Here is a 19,547-nt window from a genome sequence, read left to right as displayed (position 1 = left end):
GCTAGACAACAGATGTCTGGCCGGTTGGTAGGTGGGCTACCTGTGGAGCTTGAGGGTGATGGGGGGAGTTTATTAGTGATAGAAAGTGAGTGAGAGAGACAGTTGTGCTGGACTGAAGTGAAAGATTGCAGATATTAGAGGTAGACATCAGCTGATACATGATAAACTCAAATGTACTGTTTTTCACTTATAAAAATCCTAAAATGAGTGATTATGTGCATATTATTTATCTCCCTCATCCCCTGCAAAATTAATTTATTCTATCCACACTATCAAAAATCAGAAAAGGAATTTAATGTGGCCTAGGATTGATCATCTATGCTCCAAATCCTAATTTAAATTTGAATAAGTCCTATTTTTTGTATGATTCACTGGATTTCATTTCATTATGAATCAGCTGTGACCTTGCTATGTTTGGATAGCATATACCATACTATACACACGAGTATTACAGTAAAGTATGCAGTATGTTGTGCACAGTATGTGATTTTTAAATAGTGTGTATTTATAATCTGTTTTAAATAGAATATGCAATGTGGAATATTTATATGAATATATGAATATTAAAGATGCACTGTGGGTTTTTAGCATCATCTAGCAGTGAGATTGCGAATTGCAACCAACAGCTCAGTTTACAGCTCACTTCTCAATTGCGAAACGCATACAGTAGCTGCCACAGGACAAACATAATATATTGTCGTCGGAGAAAATGTACGGACAAAACACGCTCCATAGAGCAGTTTTTTCCATTACGGCTACTGTAGAAACATGGCGGGTGTATGCAGATTAAAACGGCTCATATTAAAGGTGACATATAAACTGGGTATTTATCCTTGTTCTGTGATGTGACATGTAGACAAATTTTTTTTTGTTTGGGTCTGTAATGCCTTAGAAGCTTCCTAAAAACCTCTCTCAGATAGCTCTATTAGGGTGGGGGAGTTTAAACAAGTGGTTTTGCACCTATTTGGCTCCCCCTACTGGCTTAACTTGCAATCTCATTACTGATTGGCTGACTTTGCTGCCACTCAAAAAATGTAGCCAATTATTTGGGCAGTGAGATGCCTGTGATGTCATAAGCATCAGTTTTTCAGATTGGGCCATTTTCTGGCTGACATTTCTAAAAGAGGAATTTCTATGAGACTGAGATGTTTAGCATGTTTAGCACTTTTTGTATGTTCGTGAATGTGGGTAGACTACCATTATTCAACAAAGACAAGGTAAAAATGGTTTTTCATTCTCTGTCCCCTTTAAGGCAATAAAAACAATGCAGTTCATTATTTAAGGTCTTTATACGCCACTCTTAATATAGTTTTGAATATCATATTGCATTTGTGTCAAGAGATCCCCCAGAAGTCACCCATTGTACCTTTAAAGCAAAAAATATATATTTACTCATTCCTGCCAGCCATTTTTTTAAAGTTGCCCGCCAGCATTTTTTGCGATTTTTACAAAAGTTTCACAAAATGCCTTCCAGGAAGATTTTCTTCTAAAAATAATATATAAACATAAAAAAATATAAAATGAAAGAACAGGCTCTCTGCTTTCAAACAAACAATAAACAAACAAAACAGGGAAAAAAACGTTTCATCCATTCTATATTTTTTCTCTACTTATAATCTCCTAAATATGAGTATTTTTCTTTAAAAATACATTTTTTTTGCAAAAAGCTGAAATAATTGCATTTTTGTGAAGGAATTTTGTTAGAGATTTAGAGAGTTTAACCCGACATTCTGCTTTTATTGTGACGAATGATTCAAAAACAATATCAGCCGTAATCTGTGCAATATCACAAGCAATTTGGTCCTTTTAACAATATCATGTTGACATGTGTATTAAGGGCATGTTAGGTCACACACGGACCATTTTACTTTAAGAATAAATACAATAAATGGGAAGCAAATGAGAAGAATGGAGAGCTGGGATGTCTGTATCTTAAAAAGTTATTATATGAATATTAAATAATAAGAGGCTTTTTTTGTAAAGTCAGTCAATTAAGTTTCAGATGTGGAGCAAAATATTTTAACAAAAGAAAAAAAATCAGTTCACAATAGGAATGTGTATCAATTAGGTAAAAATAAATTAATAAATACATTTGATTAAATGTCAATCACTGAAAGGGATTTTTTTTAAGAATAATGTTTTTTTTTGTTTTTTAAGAGTTAAGTTTAGTTTTTTTTTTAAAACATCGGATTAGTACAGAAGAGAAAAGAGAGCATGTGATTATTTATTTATAGTATTCTGCAGGTCAGGGTGCCATCTGCCTGGCATACACACTTACTGATATCTGGCACTGTCCCCTGGTGGTTAAGCAAAGATCTGCAGACATGTGCTCTAACAGAAAGAATAACACGTGATGAAGCGCCTTTTCACGAACAAATCTGTTCACAGTTTAGATACATGCAGTGAAAAATATGTCCCATATGTCAGCCATTGTCATAAACAAATCTGTTTTTGGACTTGCTTTCAGATCACCAGAAGTTGGAGAGAGAGGCCAGAATTTGCCGTCTCTTGAAACACCCGAATATCGGTAATCTCTTTAAAGACATCCTTACTGTCATTTGTATTGCCTCATGGTAACTAAATGTGAGAAAATGACCAAGCCTATGTTTTTCTGTAGTGCGACTTCATGACAGCATATCGGAGGAGGGCTTCCATTACCTAGTTTTTGATCTGTGAGTATACAAAATAACATTAAGGATTAGTCCATTTAAAAAAAATCCAGATAATTTACTCCCCACCATGTCATCCAAAATGTTGATGTATTTCTTTGTTCAGTCGAGAAGAAATTATGTTTTTTGAGGAAAACATTCCAGGATTTTAATGGACTTTAATGGACCCCAACACTTAACAGTTTTAATGCAGTTTAAGATTGCATTTTTAAGGACTCTTTATGATCTCAAACGAGGCATAAGGGTCTTATCTAGAGAAACAATTGTCATTTTTGGCAAGAAAAATAAAAAATATCCACTTTTAAACTACAACTTCTCTTCTTTCTCCAGCTGTTTGATGCGCCAACGCGACCTCACGTAATTGCGTAATGACGTGAAAAAGTGTTACATATATGAAACGCACATTTGCTGCGGACCATTTTAAACAATAAACTGACACAAAGACATTAATAAGTATCATTCGACACAACAACGTAGGAACGGTCCTCTTTCTCCACACTTGTAAACACTGGGGCGTAGTTTCGCATACGTCATCCGTGACTTCTTGATGTATTACGTGAGGTCGCGCTGGCGCATCACAGGACTGGAGGAAAATGAGAAGTTGTGGTTTAAAAGTGCATTTTTTTTATTTTTCTTACCAAAAAATGACAATCGTTTCGCTAGATAAGACCCTTATGCCTCTTTGGGATCGTTTTAGAGTCCTTTGAAACTGCAATTTTAAACTGCATTAAAACTGTAAAGTGTTGGGGTCCATTAAAGTCCATTAAAATGAGAAAAATCCTGGAATGTTTTCTTCTCAACTGAACAAAGTTATAAGTTTATTAAATATGTGGTTAGAATAAGATTTTCCCATTTATAAGTGCAACATGTGAAATGTATGTGATAGCAGGATGAGGCCCAGTGGGCTGCCTGCAGCAAACCTCAGAGTCCGTGAGACCACCCTTTCATTTTCCTTTTTAACTTAAGGGTCAAAGGTTGTTGTATGTTGCTATGCTGGTCTGGTGCTGAAATAGCTGGTAAACCAGCATAGCTTTCATGTACACTGGCAAATACTTATCAATGCATAGTATATGGAAATTTCTTATTAACATCCTGATTTTCTAGGTATGCAAATACGATTCCAATCAGATTGAATGCTCTTCCATTTGCCAAGTTTTGTTTTTATAACGTACCAAATTACACTCAATATTTCCAATAAAATTAAATGCCTTATCCTTTATTTTACCTTATATTAGACTACAGAATACTTATTTTATGTTGGTCTTTGGTATTTTTGCAAATACCGGTAGACAGGCAATCGTATAAACACCCATTTTAAACATTTGGTATTAATATTCAGCAATATTCACCTCTTATACCGCCTAACGTTACCTACCTAACCTCATCTATCGTCCGAAAACTCACTATTGTGGAGATCCCTGTGATTTCTGTTTCCATGGTAACAGCCAGATCTCTGATTGGTGAATCTAGATTTATCATTACACAAGATGAGAGCTCATTGTAGTTCTGCCTTGCCTTTACATCTAAAAATCAATTTGAACCTTTGACTTCAGGGTTACCGGAGGTGAGCTGTTTGAAGATATCGTAGCACGGGAATACTATAGCGAAGCCGATGCCAGGTAAGAACACACACGCATACACAAATAGCCAAAGGTAGTTTATTTTTAGATTCATTAATGTAAAGATTTTTATGCTTACGGGCATTTTTTTTAGGTCACATAATATATAGTCTAGTTTTTTTTCTAAAGAAGTTATTTATACAGATGATAAATTATACCCCACGTCCTCCTTACGAACAAGCAAGTGTAATTTTGCATGTGTATAGGAAAATGTGTGTGCGTGTCTTCGGGCTGCGCATAATGAAAAGAAGTAGCGGTGTTATTTATAGATGATTAATGATGGCATGCATACACGCAACATACAGCAATTTATTCAATAATAAGAGGGTGGATGTAGTTGCTATTCTCTCTGTCTTTTTACTGATTGTGTTTCTTTTTTCCCTATTGTCCTTTCTGTCTTTCATCATTGTATTCCTGTCTATCTTACCTGTAATTGCCTCTCTCTCTCTTCAGTCACTGCATTCAGCAGATTTTGGAGAGCGTTCATCACTGCCATGTCAATGGGATTGTCCACCGGGACCTGAAGGTCAGGACATACACACACACTTATGCTGCTCCAGACAGTGCCAATGAGTGTGGCCGAGTCCAGTGCCAAATTTAGCACCATCTGACGTGGCCGGATCCTGTATTGTCTGTATTGAAAATAGCTTTTTATGGAGTGCTGCTGTGTCTGAGAGTCTGATATTTTATGCTTTATTCTACGGAAATCTGCACAAAAGCCTTTTAGTTTGAGATAATCAATCTGCATTTGTGCGGGAACCGTTCAGACTATGTGACAGATTTAGCTTTTGTTGTAATTCTTGCAAAATGTCCTGTCTTTAACTCTGGAGAGAAGGAGCGAGTCATTACAGCCCGGGCCCGCTATTGAATAAACCAAAAGAATCTTTTGTTCAATCAATAGTTGCTTTCAGAACAGCCCATTAGCTAGTGAGAATGAATATTATTCAGATATATACATATATGTGTGTGTGTGTGTGTGTGTGTGTGTATGTGTGATTTTTTTTTTTTATAGCCTGAAAATTTGCTGTTGGCCAGTAAGATGAAGGGAGCTGCAGTTAAGCTTGCTGACTTTGGTTTGGCCATAGAGGTCCAAGGTGATCAGCAGGCATGGTTTGGTAAGTATCATTGTTATTTTTATATAATCAAGCTGATCTATCCTGGTTAGTCCTAGTTTAGCTTGTAGGCCATTGTTCATAGCCATGCTATTAACCATGAGATCTTTACGGCAAAACTGATTGATGAAAAAGTCTTGTTGGTTATATAAGAGCTCAGATGCAAAAGCCATTTAACGCGACCTTCGTGAAAAACGAGATAATGATTTTAGCCTCTTTCACACAGTATTACCATTTATTTACTAGTATGAATTTGCCAGTAAATACAAAAATGTGCTGTTCACACACGCAGTGACATTCTGCCTTTTTTCCAGAAAGAAATCTTTCACACATCAGTATGAAAATACCGGTAAACTCGAAGAGAAAGCAGAAGTTACCTGTGGCGCGCGGCAATCTCAGTGTTGTATTTGTAAACAATGGCGGGTTATGACTTCATATCCACAGTCCGTATTTTGTTGTTTTTACATCCGTGGCAAGCGCTAACCATCGCAAAGTTGCTCGTAAGCAAACAACATGCCATTAGGCGAAGTCAAACGAAACCTGCGTCTTAAACAACAGTACTGTTTGCACATTAGGCTTCACAGAGGGTGTGCCAAGGACGTCAGCAGATGGTAAACAGCTTTGGTGAAGAAATGTGGATATTAACTTCAGGTGTGCTCAACTTCTAAGCAGCGTGTGTGTTGAAAAGTCCGTAAACAGTGATAATCCGTTAAACGCCATTTTTCAGCAAAGTCCTCTAAGTGCATGAGAGATTAATTGGATAAACAACGTCATGCGTGTGTGCGTCATGGTGCAACAGTTTTTCCCCGTTTGAAGGAGGTTTACCAAATAATAATGATAATGACCCTATATTTTTAAGCCTTTTAACTTTATTCAGAAAGGATAATGAAGAGTGACTGAAGACTGAAGATTTATGCATGTACATAGAAGGTTTTGCAGCGAAAGACAGTCAGTTTTGGTAAATACCAGTGCAATGACTAAAGTGGCAGAAGAGTGCGTGTGTACTGTACACACACTGACTGATTTTTTTAAACCCAGCGTACATTGAATGCACTGGTCGCGAATGCGCTTACAGGAGAATGCAATTTGTGGCAATGCGCACGCGTCAAACATCTGCGTACACGTACGAGTCAAATAAACTATACTTTGCAAGGCTGTGTATTCGACTACGTAATAAACAGACTATACTCCGGGGTTCAGCTGGTCGAATTTTGTCGAAACTTCAGCTTTATTTTGCTTTACCACTTTCTCTCCAGGTTTTGCTGGTACACCAGGTTATCTGTCTCCGGAGGTTTTGAGGAAAGATCCTTATGGCAAACCCGTAGACATGTGGGCCTGTGGTAAGTGAATCACAGCCTCATCACTGAGTTGCTTTGATGGATGTCATTGTTAAAGCTCATTTACTGATTATTAAATTATTGCAGCCTGATAGAGTTTTTGAGCAGCATTGAATCTAATCAGCTAAATGGAGTGCCTCTGCTAAATTGTCTTTCTGTTTTTAGGCTTTAAACTAGTTAGTCTCTTTCAAGCAGTCGAATTAACGTCTGGATTAAGTGTCGATAAAATTAAAATCTGTGAAAATATATCTTTAATATTGATTAAGGCAATGTTAAAAATTAAAGTGAAATAAAATGTTGATGCTCCAAATTGAGACTTTACCGTGAATTTCACAGGTAGGGTGACATAAAATGAATTAATTCAATAAATAAAATATATACATGATAATATATAATACAAATATAGACAATACATCACAGATGCAGTCACCTTTTGATTCATCTTCAGCCAAGTGGATTCAACCGTACTCATCTCTCAAATTAAATTACTTTTATATCTAGACTTTATAGCGGCGTCCAATAGTATCTGTACAATTCCCCTGTGAGTGTTCCGGTAATAGGGGCTCTGTTTCATATAGGTGTAATTCTCTACATCCTGCTTGTTGGATATCCGCCATTTTGGGATGAAGATCAGCATCGCCTATACCAGCAGATCAAGGCTGGCGCCTATGACGTGAGTCTGGCTAACTGAATTTCATTTGATTTTTGCAGCCTGCAGAGTATAGGCACACTTAAAAGAGCTGACTACATTAAGCCTTATTGTTTTGCATACTGTGTATGAAAACTCAATTTCCTTCATTCATAAGAAGCGTCTGATAAAGTTTCAATTTGATGAGGTTACTAATAACTCTCATAATGATCTGCAAATCGTCCGACTATCTCTGATGATAAATTGAAGTAATTAATCTTCAGTATCTTAGGTTCCCACCCTGACAATTCATACATAGTCATTAACTGATTCATTAATTATGTTTTGATAGTTTCCCTCCCCGGAGTGGGACACGGTGACCCCTGAAGCGAAAGACCTGATTAATAAGATGTTGACCATCAACCCTTCCAAACGCATCACGGCTTCCGAAGCTCTCAAACACCCCTGGATCTGCGTATGTCTTTCGACGCGCATACACAAACACACACAAAAGAAGCTTTTTACTAATTTTAACTAAACCATAACATGCATGTGTTTCTCTCGCTATATAGCAACGTTCAACCGTAGCCTCGATGATGCACAGACAGGAGACTGTTGAGTGCTTGAAGAAGTTCAATGCCAGAAGAAAGCTCAAGGTTTGGTTGTTTTTAATTTTCTTACCTCCTCCTCAAACATCTTTTTGCGCTATTGACCTTTTAGACTTCTGTCTTACTCATACTCCATTTTTTTTTTTACTGCAACCAGGGTGCAATTTTGACCACTCTGCTGGTTACAAGAAACTTTTCAGGTATGTTTGATCTGTATATGTGAATGTGAAGGCATTTTCCAGCATAAACTTAAACTTTCTGTTATTGCATTGGGAAAATAATTGCAAAATTTCTTTATATATCTTTAAGTTTTTTTTATTTATTTGGTGTTTACTTTTGATAAAGGGTGTTTTGAAGTAAAATAGCGTATCTTTTCAAAGTTTTCATTTAACATTTCTTTCCTGTTCATCGTTGCTTTGTCTCTTTTTTGGGGGGGTCCTGTGTTTCGTGTGAGGTAAGAGTCTAACTGGACTTTAGAAGGGGATGTGTTTTTACTCTAACCAGTCAGCTGGTTTGCTTGTTTGACACACTTCCCTGTTCCTCAGATAACCGTACCTTTGTTTGCATGTATACAAACAGATTACATTCATAAAGTCTACCAATGTGAGTCTAAAGTATAAGATCTTTTTTAAATTAAAACATATAAATCAATGCAACAGAAAATGTAAATAAAGTGTTTCATATGATAACATTATAGCAGTGCTTTATGAATGTAATCACATGAATAATATACAAATAATCGGAAATAAATGTCTTCTGTCTTGCATATAGAATAAATATGCTTGCTCATTCTTTGGTTAAATTTCCATCTGGATATGTTCATTTACATCATGGAATGAAACATAGAAATATATGTTATATTGTGCAAATGTTTAACGTTTACATATGTCAGCTGTTAGCAAAATATTGTTCAACTGTATGTTATAATGGAATGATAGATCAGCTTTGAACTAACCTAAAGTTGTATGGTTGTCTGCACTGAATTTGAGATAATCTATCTTCTAAGCAACTCTTTCTTCAAGGGCAAATGTGTGTAAAATCTCAACTACAATAAAAACTAATATAAACTAAAAACTGAAAAATATAATACTTTTACTATAATATAAAACACCATATACCATATAAGATGTTTACAGTTGGTCACCACATTTATGTACAAGCAGTGCTTGTGTCAATATGCACTCTAAAAAACAAACGGTGCTATATAGCACCAAAACAGTTGCTTTGGATCGTAACGATAGAAGAACCATTTTTAGTGCCATATAGCACCAGTGAAGCACCAGTGAAGCACCAGTGAAGCACCTGTGTAGAACCATATAGTGCTATGTAGAACCATATGTGGTGCTATATGGCCCCTATATGGTTCTACACTGGTGCTTCACTGGTGCTTCACTGCTTCTTCACCGGTGCTATATGGCACTAAAATGGTTCTTCTATCGTTACGATCCAAAGCAATTGTTTTGGTGCTATATAGCACCGTTTGTTTTTTTAGAGTGTGCTAAAATAATGAATTCTGACCCCTCTAACTATGACAAATAACACAACATAAGATATTTATTTATTTAATAATAACAATAATAACGACAATATGTATTATATTGCTTTCCAAAATAGGCATTTTATGTGTGTGAACTTAAGCTTGGAAATTATTTCAAATACTTATTTTGATATGAATATTATGATTTTTACTTTAGAGAACAAATTGGTATCTTGCACTAAATATATAAATGTATAAGTAAATGGGTCAGTGACAAATAGTTTTTGCTTTTTAAAAAAACTTAGTATATTTATGTTGATTTTATGCAATAAAAAATTACATTTGCAGCATTTTTATGAAAGTTAAGACTGAATGGACCTGAAAACTGCCAGTTGCGCCAAATAATGAAAAAAAAAATTTATCCACCTTGATGGTATGTAAGCATAATCATAAAAAGATAATTTTAAAATATAATTTTAATAGTTATTTTTAAATGTACATTTTAAGGCATTTTTTGTAATATTTGTCCTGACATATGCTGAGAACAGCTCTGTTTTCTAAATAAACTTTGAGAAATTATGTAAAAATGTATGTAAAAATCATAATACACTAAACTAGATGATTATATTTTATTCCACATTTTTATGAATATATTTATAATTTCATTTTCATTTAAAAAATACTAGTTACACCAATTGACACAGACCGGTTACACCCCAAATATTCTTTCAAAATGAAATAAAACCAGACATTTTAGACTTGGTCCTTAAAAAAAGAGAATGTATACAAGTAATCTGCAAATTTATTCTAAAATTTTAACCCTTTTATTTTTAATTTAACCATACAGACCCAAAATAATTAACGTCACGTCATTGACCCAAATACAGAGATAACAATATGTTTAAAGTATCATCTGCAGACAAATGCTAGACCTATTTTATTTATATTATATTTTATTTTACTTATAAGCAGTGTGATATTTGTATACCTTTTTAAACACAGGCACACATCTCTAAGAATAGAGTTGCTTACGTCTGGTTTTGAATGAGACCTGGGTTTAATCTTTTTGATCCCTTAGCATTGCTTTATGTGTGCCGAGCAATAGAGATCCTAAAAAATGAATGATTTGTATGACTGTGTGAAGTGTTTCCTGCCCGAGGTTTTGTGGCACAATAAGGAGAACGAAAATCCCAGAATGCCTGCTGCATGCGTCTTCATGGATTCGCAATGTTTTAATATGTAAATATTCACGTTTTCCTTTCGCTTTTCATCCAACAGCAGCCAAAAGCTTGCTGAACAAGAAGCAAGATGGTGTGAAGGTGGGTTAAATCTGTTTCTTGTTAATCTTTTGGCTAAACCAAGATGTATAAAGCACATCGGCACTTGGCAATGTAGAGCAGGAACGTTGTGCAACCTACAGATTTGCTTTTTTGTTTGTTAGATGTTTTAATTGGATCACTTTACAATTCAACAACAATGCAGTTTCAATAAGATATTTAATTCCGTATAAATTCCGATTTTCAGTTCGAATAAGGAAACTTGGATGAAAAAAACAAATCTGGATCTTTTAGTCATTAATGGAATGTTTCGTTCATTCCCTGAATTTGCTTGAAATTCCAACGCTATCTCACTAGATTTTGTACATATTTTAAGAATTGGCTAATTCGTATTAATTCATATGACCACATTCATTAGTTTTGGTACGATTTGCCTTGACCCCTGTGACTTTGGGGTTAAGGGTTCGGTTTCGTTGTTGTTTTTCATGAGAATTTTACGATTTTGCACGATTAGCTTCGTATGAATTGATACGAATTAGCCAACTCGTAAAATATGTTCGTTTTCTAGTGAGATCAGGCTTGAAATTCTCGTTTTTATTTGTCTTATTTATGTGATTGTTGCATTGTTTAAGCAAACAATGCTTTAAAGTCTTATTTGGGAGACATGTTTGTAGATAGCTAGTGAGTAGTTTTCTGCGCTTCAATTTTTTGCACAAAAATGGTGCAGTTGTTTTGTGAATTTTCCCCTGTTTTTATGCATTATTTCATTTTCTTGTCCAAACCGGTTGTCAGATGACAACAAATGTTAATGGCATGAGCAACAAAATGTGTTCTGGTTTTACACACAGTCCTGTCATCATGTGTCTTCTGTGTTTACTTCATTGTGTCTTATACTGAAGTAAAAAAGAAAGTTAATATTTTAAGCATGTTTTAAGCATATAATTTTCAATAGATATCAATATAATATCTTACTTTAATATACCTTTAATTTGTTTATTATTTGTGGTGCATTATAAATGTATAGTTATGTTCATCACGTGTAGTGTAGGTTTCTGTTGTATTCATTTCATAAATTGACCCCATCCGATCATCCACCCTTAGCTCCTGCATGTATATCTGTGTCTGTTGGTATATCTATTTGCGAACCTTCTCCAGAACTCCTTTCTTCCGGGTCTTGTTTTTCATGTTCTTGTGCTAGTATAATAGAGTAGATCCCTCTGTGTGATTTTTGGTAATGTGTGATTTACTCCTCATCCCACTTACAGGTTAACAACAAAACCAACCTAGCCAGCAGCCCCAAAGAAACAGGGCCTGCCCCAGCACTGGTACCCACGACAACAGCCCCACCCCATGCATGTCATCATCTCCCCATGTAGTCCCTCCACTTTTAACCACTCAGCCATACTTGTATAACCCTTTCTAAGGGAATTGACCAAACCAGTATATAAGGAACATTTGTACTATTACAAACTTTGTACTTTTACTGTGAATAGTACATTTTTTATAAAATTCATTCTATCAATATTGTTTAGTTTTATATTTAGTCAACAATATTTTTTGCTGTGTGTGCCGTATTGGATACATTTTTTCACAGAGTGCATTAAAAAATGAAAGATGTGAAAAGCTGCGTTCGAATTTGGCCCAAACAAAATACCTTAGAAGGTTGCATAAAGTTACCTTAAAGGAACACGCTGACTTTTTGGGACTTTAGCTTATTTACCATTTCCCCCAGAGTTAGATAATTCCATAAATACCTTTATCATCTCTGTGTGTGCCGTAACTCTGTCTGACGCACCCACCACTAGCCTAGCTTAGCACAAAGACTGGAAGTAAATGGCTCCAGCTAGCATAATGCTCCCAATCAGTGACAAAATAATGGCAAAATTTTTCTATTTATATGTTGTGATTTGTATAGTCAGAGCGTGTACAAATAACAAGATCATCTTTTAACCGTATACATACTGGGAACTTTATTCTTATGAGGCGAAGCACTGCTACTTGGGTGGAGTAATTTCCTTGCAGCACTTGAGAAGCCCTGTGGTCAGGAGCAGAGAGTTCGCGCAAGTGTTGCGCTAATCACTCGACCCAAGTAGCAGTGCTTATTTCGTCACTTATTGAGAGCAGTATGCTAGCTGGAGCCATTTACTTCCAGTCTTTGTGCTAAGCTAGGCTAGCAGTGGGCACAGGGCAGAGTTACGGGATGAAAGCGTATGTATGGACTTATCTAGTCCCAAAAAGTCGCCGTGTTCCTTTAAAGGAACAGTTCACACAAAAATTACAATTCTGTCATGATTTGCTCTTTATTTCTTTATTTTTCTACTCTTATGAACACAAAAGAAAATATTTTGATAAATTATGAATTTTTGTACTATAGAATTAAATGGGTACCGTCAACTGTTGTGAATTTGGGATAAACTATCCCTATAAATTGACGCATGTGCATTAAAATGTCAATGTGTCTCTTTTATCTCAGTGCAAAACAAGTCCTGTATTTTCTTGGAAGAGCTTGACAGAGAAAGAAAAGTATTCGGTCTCACAATAACATGTATCCTGCCAAATTATTAAAAATGTATGCAAACATTCAGAGAGATAAAATTGTGCCAAAAATAAAACAAACAGGTGCTTAATAAATAAAGGATTATACATCTGGCTCTTTTGGTTTATCTTCCTATTCAAATTTCCCAAAGCATGATTTTACTCACCCCTCATATCACCTTTTTATCTGCATATACGAGTTGTGATTCTATTTAATTACACAAAATTCAAGTCAAATAATCTCTGAGACATCAAAAGCAACAGCTTCTTGTTGATGTTTTGTGGCTGTATCTCTTCATAGCATCTCAAACTATAATGCTTGTGGCTTTGCATCACAGTCATGGTGCATTGCCATTAGTCTGCTGCTCCCCTCCTCCATTTTCATTCATTTAAATCGAAATCTTGTTGAATCAGGTCCCTGCTCTGTTTTTTGGCAAAGGCATATTTGAAATGCTTGGAGTGATTGCTTTGTAGTGCATGGCTGGTGTTCGCATTGCTTTGATGGGTCATGCGGTTAAAGCTTTCCAGTGTGTGTGGCTTATCGAGGTTTGCCCCGCATAATGACGCAGGCTTACGCATAAACATGCATGTCTGTCTGACTGACGACACTGTGACGCACTTGGACTGACACACACACACACTTATACTGCTTCCTTCTCTTTGGCACACACACGTATTCAGAAGGTGATCTTTCTTCGACAACTGACATGCGCTTGTGTGTAATCTTCTCTAATCTGGTGCTGATTAGACAAAACATTACGATCAATTCAGCTTAGTCCCACTTAAACACCACCAGGCCCATTAATTACACAGCCGCCAGTGGGTGTATATGTAGGATTTAGAAATGACATCACAGCAGTGAGAAAAGAGCTTATTGCTGGAGAAAACAGATTTGAGGCCTTTATCATTTTTACTGTAACAAGTCAGATATGTGACAACACTTTTAGAAATAAAACTTCTTAAATGCAATGCCTGACACATCAGATTTCTGTATGGAATCATATCCACTTGTTAAAGGAAAACACCACCGTTTTTCAATATTTACTATGTTCTTACCTCAATGTAGACACATTAATACATACCTATATTTTTTTTAATGCGTGCACTTAATCTTTGTACAGCGCGTCGTGAATGTGTTAGCATTTAGCCTAGCCCCATTCATTCCTTAGGATCCAAACAGGGATGAATTTAGAAGCCACCAAACTCTTTCATGTTTTCCCTATTTAAAGCCTGTTACATGAGTAGTTACATGAGTAAGTATGGTGGCACAAAATAAAACGTGGCGATTTTTTTTAAGCTGATAAAAAATTAGAACTATATTGTATGGCGGAAGAGCACTTATTCATTTTTTTATCTGCTTCAAAAAATCGCCACGTTTTATTTTGTGCCACCATACTTACTTGTGTAACTACTCATGTAACAGTCTTTAAATAGGGAAAATGTGGTGGCTTCTAAATTTATCCCTGTTTGGATCCTAAGGAATGAATGGGGCTAGGCTAAATGCTAACACATTCACAACGCGCTGTACAAAGATTAAGTGCACGCATTGAAAAAAAGATAGGTATGTATTAATTTGTCTAAATGGAGGTAAGAACATAGTAAAATATTGAAAAACGGTGGTGTTTTCCTTTAAGTATGATGTCATGCACCGCTTCCGGGTCCAACCGATCTCAAATGCCATAGGGGAATAAAAAAAATCACGCTAATATACACTCGTATCATTATGCAAAACTACTAAAAACACATGATCCTAATTTGTATCTCCACAACAAAATCCAAGATGACCAGACATGGACTCATGGACATGAATTTTTTCTATTTACGAATTATTTATTTTATTGCTGTCTGTGATTCCATGAGACTGCTGTGTACACTGTGAGTTTATAAAAATGTTCGCGTAAATATGTAATATGAATAAATAGTGCTTATAAACGACTGTTTAAATATTAATATCCTCTATTGAAATGAGTGGAGGCTTGGATCCGGAAACAGTACTTCTTACGTCATGACTTAAAAAGTGGATAGTAGGACTAAATGCTATGTTTATGCTTTTGGTAGATTATATTACGACATTAGAGAATGACCAACCAATCAATCAACTTCTAAAATATTAGACGAACAGGACAAACAGAGGATTCAGATATTGCAGGTTTATTTATAGAGTACTGTGTTTGCTAAAGTATTAGCAGAGGTACATCGTCTGTTCTCCAAAAAAAAAAAAAACACACACACATGCTCTATAAAGATCATAGCACATACACTACATGATTATATCATTGGTCTGTTGATTTGGTGATTCAAATCAATTTGATTTTTTATTTTATTTAGGATTTCATGCATGTGGTGTGAGTTGCATGTGCAACATGCTTATTCATCAATGTGTACAATAATATTAATTTCTCTTTTTTTCACCTCAATAAATTTATTTAGGAGCCACAAACTACCGTGATTCACAACCCAGTGGATAGAAACAAGGTAATTATTATTTTTTTGTATGTTTGGAGTTTACTTTGTACTTTTCCAATAATTTATTTTCTTACAAATTCGCCAACTCGTAAAATAGTTATAAATTCCTGTAAGATCCGGCTTTCTGTTTTGTGCCTCACATATGTGACCCTGGACCACAAAAACAGTCGGGTATCGAGTAGCATGGGTATATCTGTAGTAATAAAAACATTATTTTATGCCAAAAATCATTCAGATATATATTTTTTAATTTCCTACTGTAATATACTGTATCAAAAATTTATTTATCATTAGTAATTGCCTTTGTGTTCCTAAGGACTTTTCTCAAAAGGCCAAAAGTTTTGCTTATTTTGCACCTTGAGATACCATATTTTAAAATAGTTGTATCTCAGCCAAATATTGGAATACCTGAATAGAAAGTGTATGGTATCAAAAATGTACCAGTATAACTGGTCCTTTTGTGGTCCAGGGTCACATATATTCATTTTTATTTCCCCAGGAATCTACAGAGAGTGCCAATACTACTATCGAGGATGAGGACCTCAAAGGTAAGACTCATTGTCTCTCCGCTTATCCGTATACGTCTGTCTATAAATCTGCCGTTGTCCCTCCTCATTGTGTCTTTCACATGTGCTTCTTCTCAGTCACGCGTACGCTCTTCCTTGTTTATTTCCACCACCCGTTCGTACTCATAATCTGCCCGTTGCTGAGCGCTCCATCCTCCCCCTCCCTCCAGTTTATTTCCATTCTTCGGGTTGTCTGATTCAGTATGTCTTGTGTTAGTGTGCTATTTGAAATGTGTTCTTTTTCGTTTGTCCTGCTCCTGTTGTTTCTTCCTCTCATTGGTTCAATGTACAGCCAGACGATTTGGAAACCTCTGCATTAATTCAATCTGGCAACCCGCGGGGCGCCCGCAAAACTCCGAGCCCAAGCAGGCGCCCACCTCCTCGGCGCAGCGTAAGTCCGTAACGGGCAGGAAAGAAAACCACCCGGTCCTCCCCCGACATTGTTCAAATGCTCGACCCCTCCTATGAACGAGAGCCCCCCTTAACTACTCAGATTTACCCTATTAAGGATCTTCATCGCTCATCAATGCTCGGAGTATTTTAATCCATCCAGCTATTCTATAAAACGCACGTTTGCTTCTCTCTGTCACTCACCGAATGTGCTTTTTAGGATTTTTGAAAGCCTACGAGGTAAATCGTCATAAATAGAGAACATTTGGCATTAGCATGTAAATCTAGTTAAATACATTTAAATGAAGCTCAGTGAGCTCCAATCTGTGAAGGACAGGGGGTGTATATGTGTGTAGCATGTGTAGAAAGGCTTGATGGGTTAAAAGAAAATCTCTAAATCAATAGAAAGATGCTCAAGTAAATGGGAAAATACTAAAACGCTGCTAAATATGTTTTTCTTTAAATGCCCTCAGTGTGAGAGAAAAAACCACTAGCTCTCTTCAGTTTGGACCGAAAGCATCTAATTGCTCTTAAAGGGATAGATCACCCAAAAATGAAAATTATGTTATCATTTACTCACCCTCTATTGAACGAAATAAACAGAATTTTCATTTTTGGGTGAACTATCCCTTTAAGCTCTCTATTGGCACTTTTCCATTGCACAGTACCCCACAGTTTGGTTTGGATCAGCTTACTTTTGTGAGCTTTTCCACTGGGTGCAGTACATAGTACCAAATATTTTTTTTTAGTACCACCTCGGTCGGGGTTACAAGCGACCCGAACTGATACCAAAACGTGATTCGAAAACACTGTAGATCACTGATTGGTCTGAGAGAATCGTCACTACCGGCGTCATCGCTATAATGTAAAATATTAGCTTTACCTTCATGCTAGCTTGCGCTGTCTCGAGCCAACATGTTGTCATCTGTGCTCTGTTATAAGTTTCCAAACTCCCTTTAAGCAATGAAAAACATCCACATGTTGAGAATCAGGAACACCATGCTAATTTTTTCCAGACTTGCAGTTTGTGGCGGCACATTCGCGACGAGCACGTCAGCATTATGCTTAAATGAGGCGTCGACTGACACCACGGGTGTTTGTACAGAAACTGTCATGTGATACAGAGGTGGTGATAAACGTGATGTGCAATAATCTATTTGTGGTGGTCAATTTTAATTTTGTGGAGGACTGAGAAATAAATTGATGTGGGAATGTACAACGAAGCTCTCACTTGTAGGATGTCACAGCAGTAGACAGCGCAAATATAACGACACGCCTATAATCCCTCCCACTCCGAAGTAATACTAAACCCGATGGAAAAGCTAACAAAGCCAAAGTGAGGTGAGCTGACCTGACCCAAACCAAACCGTGGGATACTATGCGATGGAAAAGCACTATATTAGTGCTAGGGACCATCTGATGGCAACACAGAGATTCCACTAATTAAACTGCATTATCCTGTATTGCACCCAACATTCCTGTTATGGATATATCCGTTGGACCTTGAATGTGCTTGCTGTAGATTCCCAAACCTGCTTCATGCCTGAGATCCCCAACCTAACTAATAAATACATATTTATTTAAATATCTCCTTAGTTGGTGATAGTTCACCGGTAGAGTCACTTTGAATTGTTAAACATCAGCAATATGGAATGAACCCAAAGTAGTATTAAAAGGACACAAGATTGTTTTTCAACGTCAGATTCGGTATTTTTACACGAATATTCAATGTCGACGTGATCGCACTTTCAGTTTTTGTGTTTCTGTCACTGAAAACATTCTTACGAAACACTCAGAAAGCTTATTATGCTGAAGAATGAAAATGATGTTGAAAAAAGTCCCATGTTACAAAGCATGTCCATTGTAAGAGAAAAGAAGCATTGGATGAAATGCTTTTCTGAAGAAAAGTAAAGCCCTCTTTTTCTCATTTGAAAGCCGCAGACCCTTTTCCATCTCATTTGTCTTTCGGTGCCTTCCGGGCAAAAAACATCAGCTAGAAAACGTAACCATTTCTTTTTTCTTTTCATTTATTAATTAGCAGACACCACAAACCCAATGCTGGCGCATGACTGATTTAATGATATAATTAATAATTCACATTAAATGAGCTGTTAAATATTAAAAGTACAAAGTACATTTAACGTCTTTTTGCCCGGTGGGCTGCAGTTATTTTGTCATCATCAGTAGAATTAGAGACATTGCACTAGTTTTATTTGGTGCTTTCATAAGAAATTGCCTTTTTTTGACCAATTATGAGCCATCTCTTTGCTGTCCCTTAGCTTGCCAAGCTATCAATAAAGGTAAATTTAAACTTTAATACTTTGAATGAAAGTGTTACCTGTGACTTCTACCAGTAAACACTGCTCATTCTGAAAGTCAACATGGAGAACTGGAAATAGTGGAGTACGATTTCCTTTTATTAGGTGCCCTCTGTTGTAAAGTGACAAGATATCTAAGACAAGACATTTTAAAGTCCCTCTGCGGTAAAAAGTATGTTTTTATTGTTGTTTATATGTCTATGTGGTGTTTGCAAATTCATCATTCAACACCAATGCTGAGTTTTCCAAAGGCTTGAAATGGCCACAAACATCACAGTTGAATGAGTGGATCAGTAGTCCGAGCCATAGATAATTGACCTATCGCTAAGCCCCACCCCTCGAACGCAGAAGAGCCAATGGCAGTTGAGTATCAGTTGCATTGGGACCAGAATTCAAACAACTGCGGGTTTCAGCGCCATAGAAAAGCATTGTAAGATTATAAGCTTCACTTCCAAATTAATCTTGTTTCCTATCATATTAAAATTAATGTCCCTTTGTGTCATATTTAGGTCCCACTTGAATGCTCCTCGATGAAAGGTGGTCCT

General features: G+C 36.3%; 1 protein-coding gene across 6 annotated transcripts in view; it reads left to right on the top strand.

Annotated features, from left to right (window-relative positions):
• camk2d2 (calcium/calmodulin-dependent protein kinase (CaM kinase) II delta 2) overlaps positions 1–19,547 on the top strand; it is a 39,535-nt gene that overhangs the window by 14,723 nt on the left and 5,265 nt on the right. For 2 of the 6 annotated variants that reach the window (XM_065254444.1, XM_065254446.1), the window contains exons 3-18: positions 2,468–2,527; positions 2,618–2,672; positions 4,223–4,288; positions 4,742–4,814; positions 5,301–5,403; positions 6,657–6,740; positions 7,316–7,410; positions 7,718–7,840; positions 7,938–8,021; positions 8,131–8,173; positions 10,729–10,769; positions 11,993–12,052; positions 15,693–15,737; positions 16,228–16,276; positions 16,587–16,685; positions 18,964–18,984. In XM_065254444.1, coding sequence (XP_065110516.1) covers positions 2,468–2,527; positions 2,618–2,672; positions 4,223–4,288; positions 4,742–4,814; positions 5,301–5,403; positions 6,657–6,740; positions 7,316–7,410; positions 7,718–7,840; positions 7,938–8,021; positions 8,131–8,173; positions 10,729–10,769; positions 11,993–12,052; positions 15,693–15,737; positions 16,228–16,276; positions 16,587–16,685; positions 18,964–18,984 — 1,101 coding nt within the window. The remainder of the gene's footprint in view (positions 1–2,467; positions 2,528–2,617; positions 2,673–4,222; positions 4,289–4,741; positions 4,815–5,300; positions 5,404–6,656; positions 6,741–7,315; positions 7,411–7,717; positions 7,841–7,937; positions 8,022–8,130; positions 8,174–10,728; positions 10,770–11,992; positions 12,053–15,692; positions 15,738–16,227; positions 16,277–16,586; positions 16,686–18,963; positions 18,985–19,547) is intronic. The other 4 variants (XM_065254447.1, XM_065254448.1, XM_065254450.1 and 1 more) reach the window with 4 other exon arrangements.

Source organism: Paramisgurnus dabryanus, chromosome 4 (assembly GCF_030506205.2).
Source record: "Paramisgurnus dabryanus chromosome 4, PD_genome_1.1, whole genome shotgun sequence".
Lineage (NCBI taxonomy): Eukaryota > Metazoa > Chordata > Actinopteri > Cypriniformes > Cobitidae > Paramisgurnus > Paramisgurnus dabryanus.
Note: the sequence above shows the minus strand (reverse complement) of the source record. Positions and strands in the feature narration are given on the sequence as shown.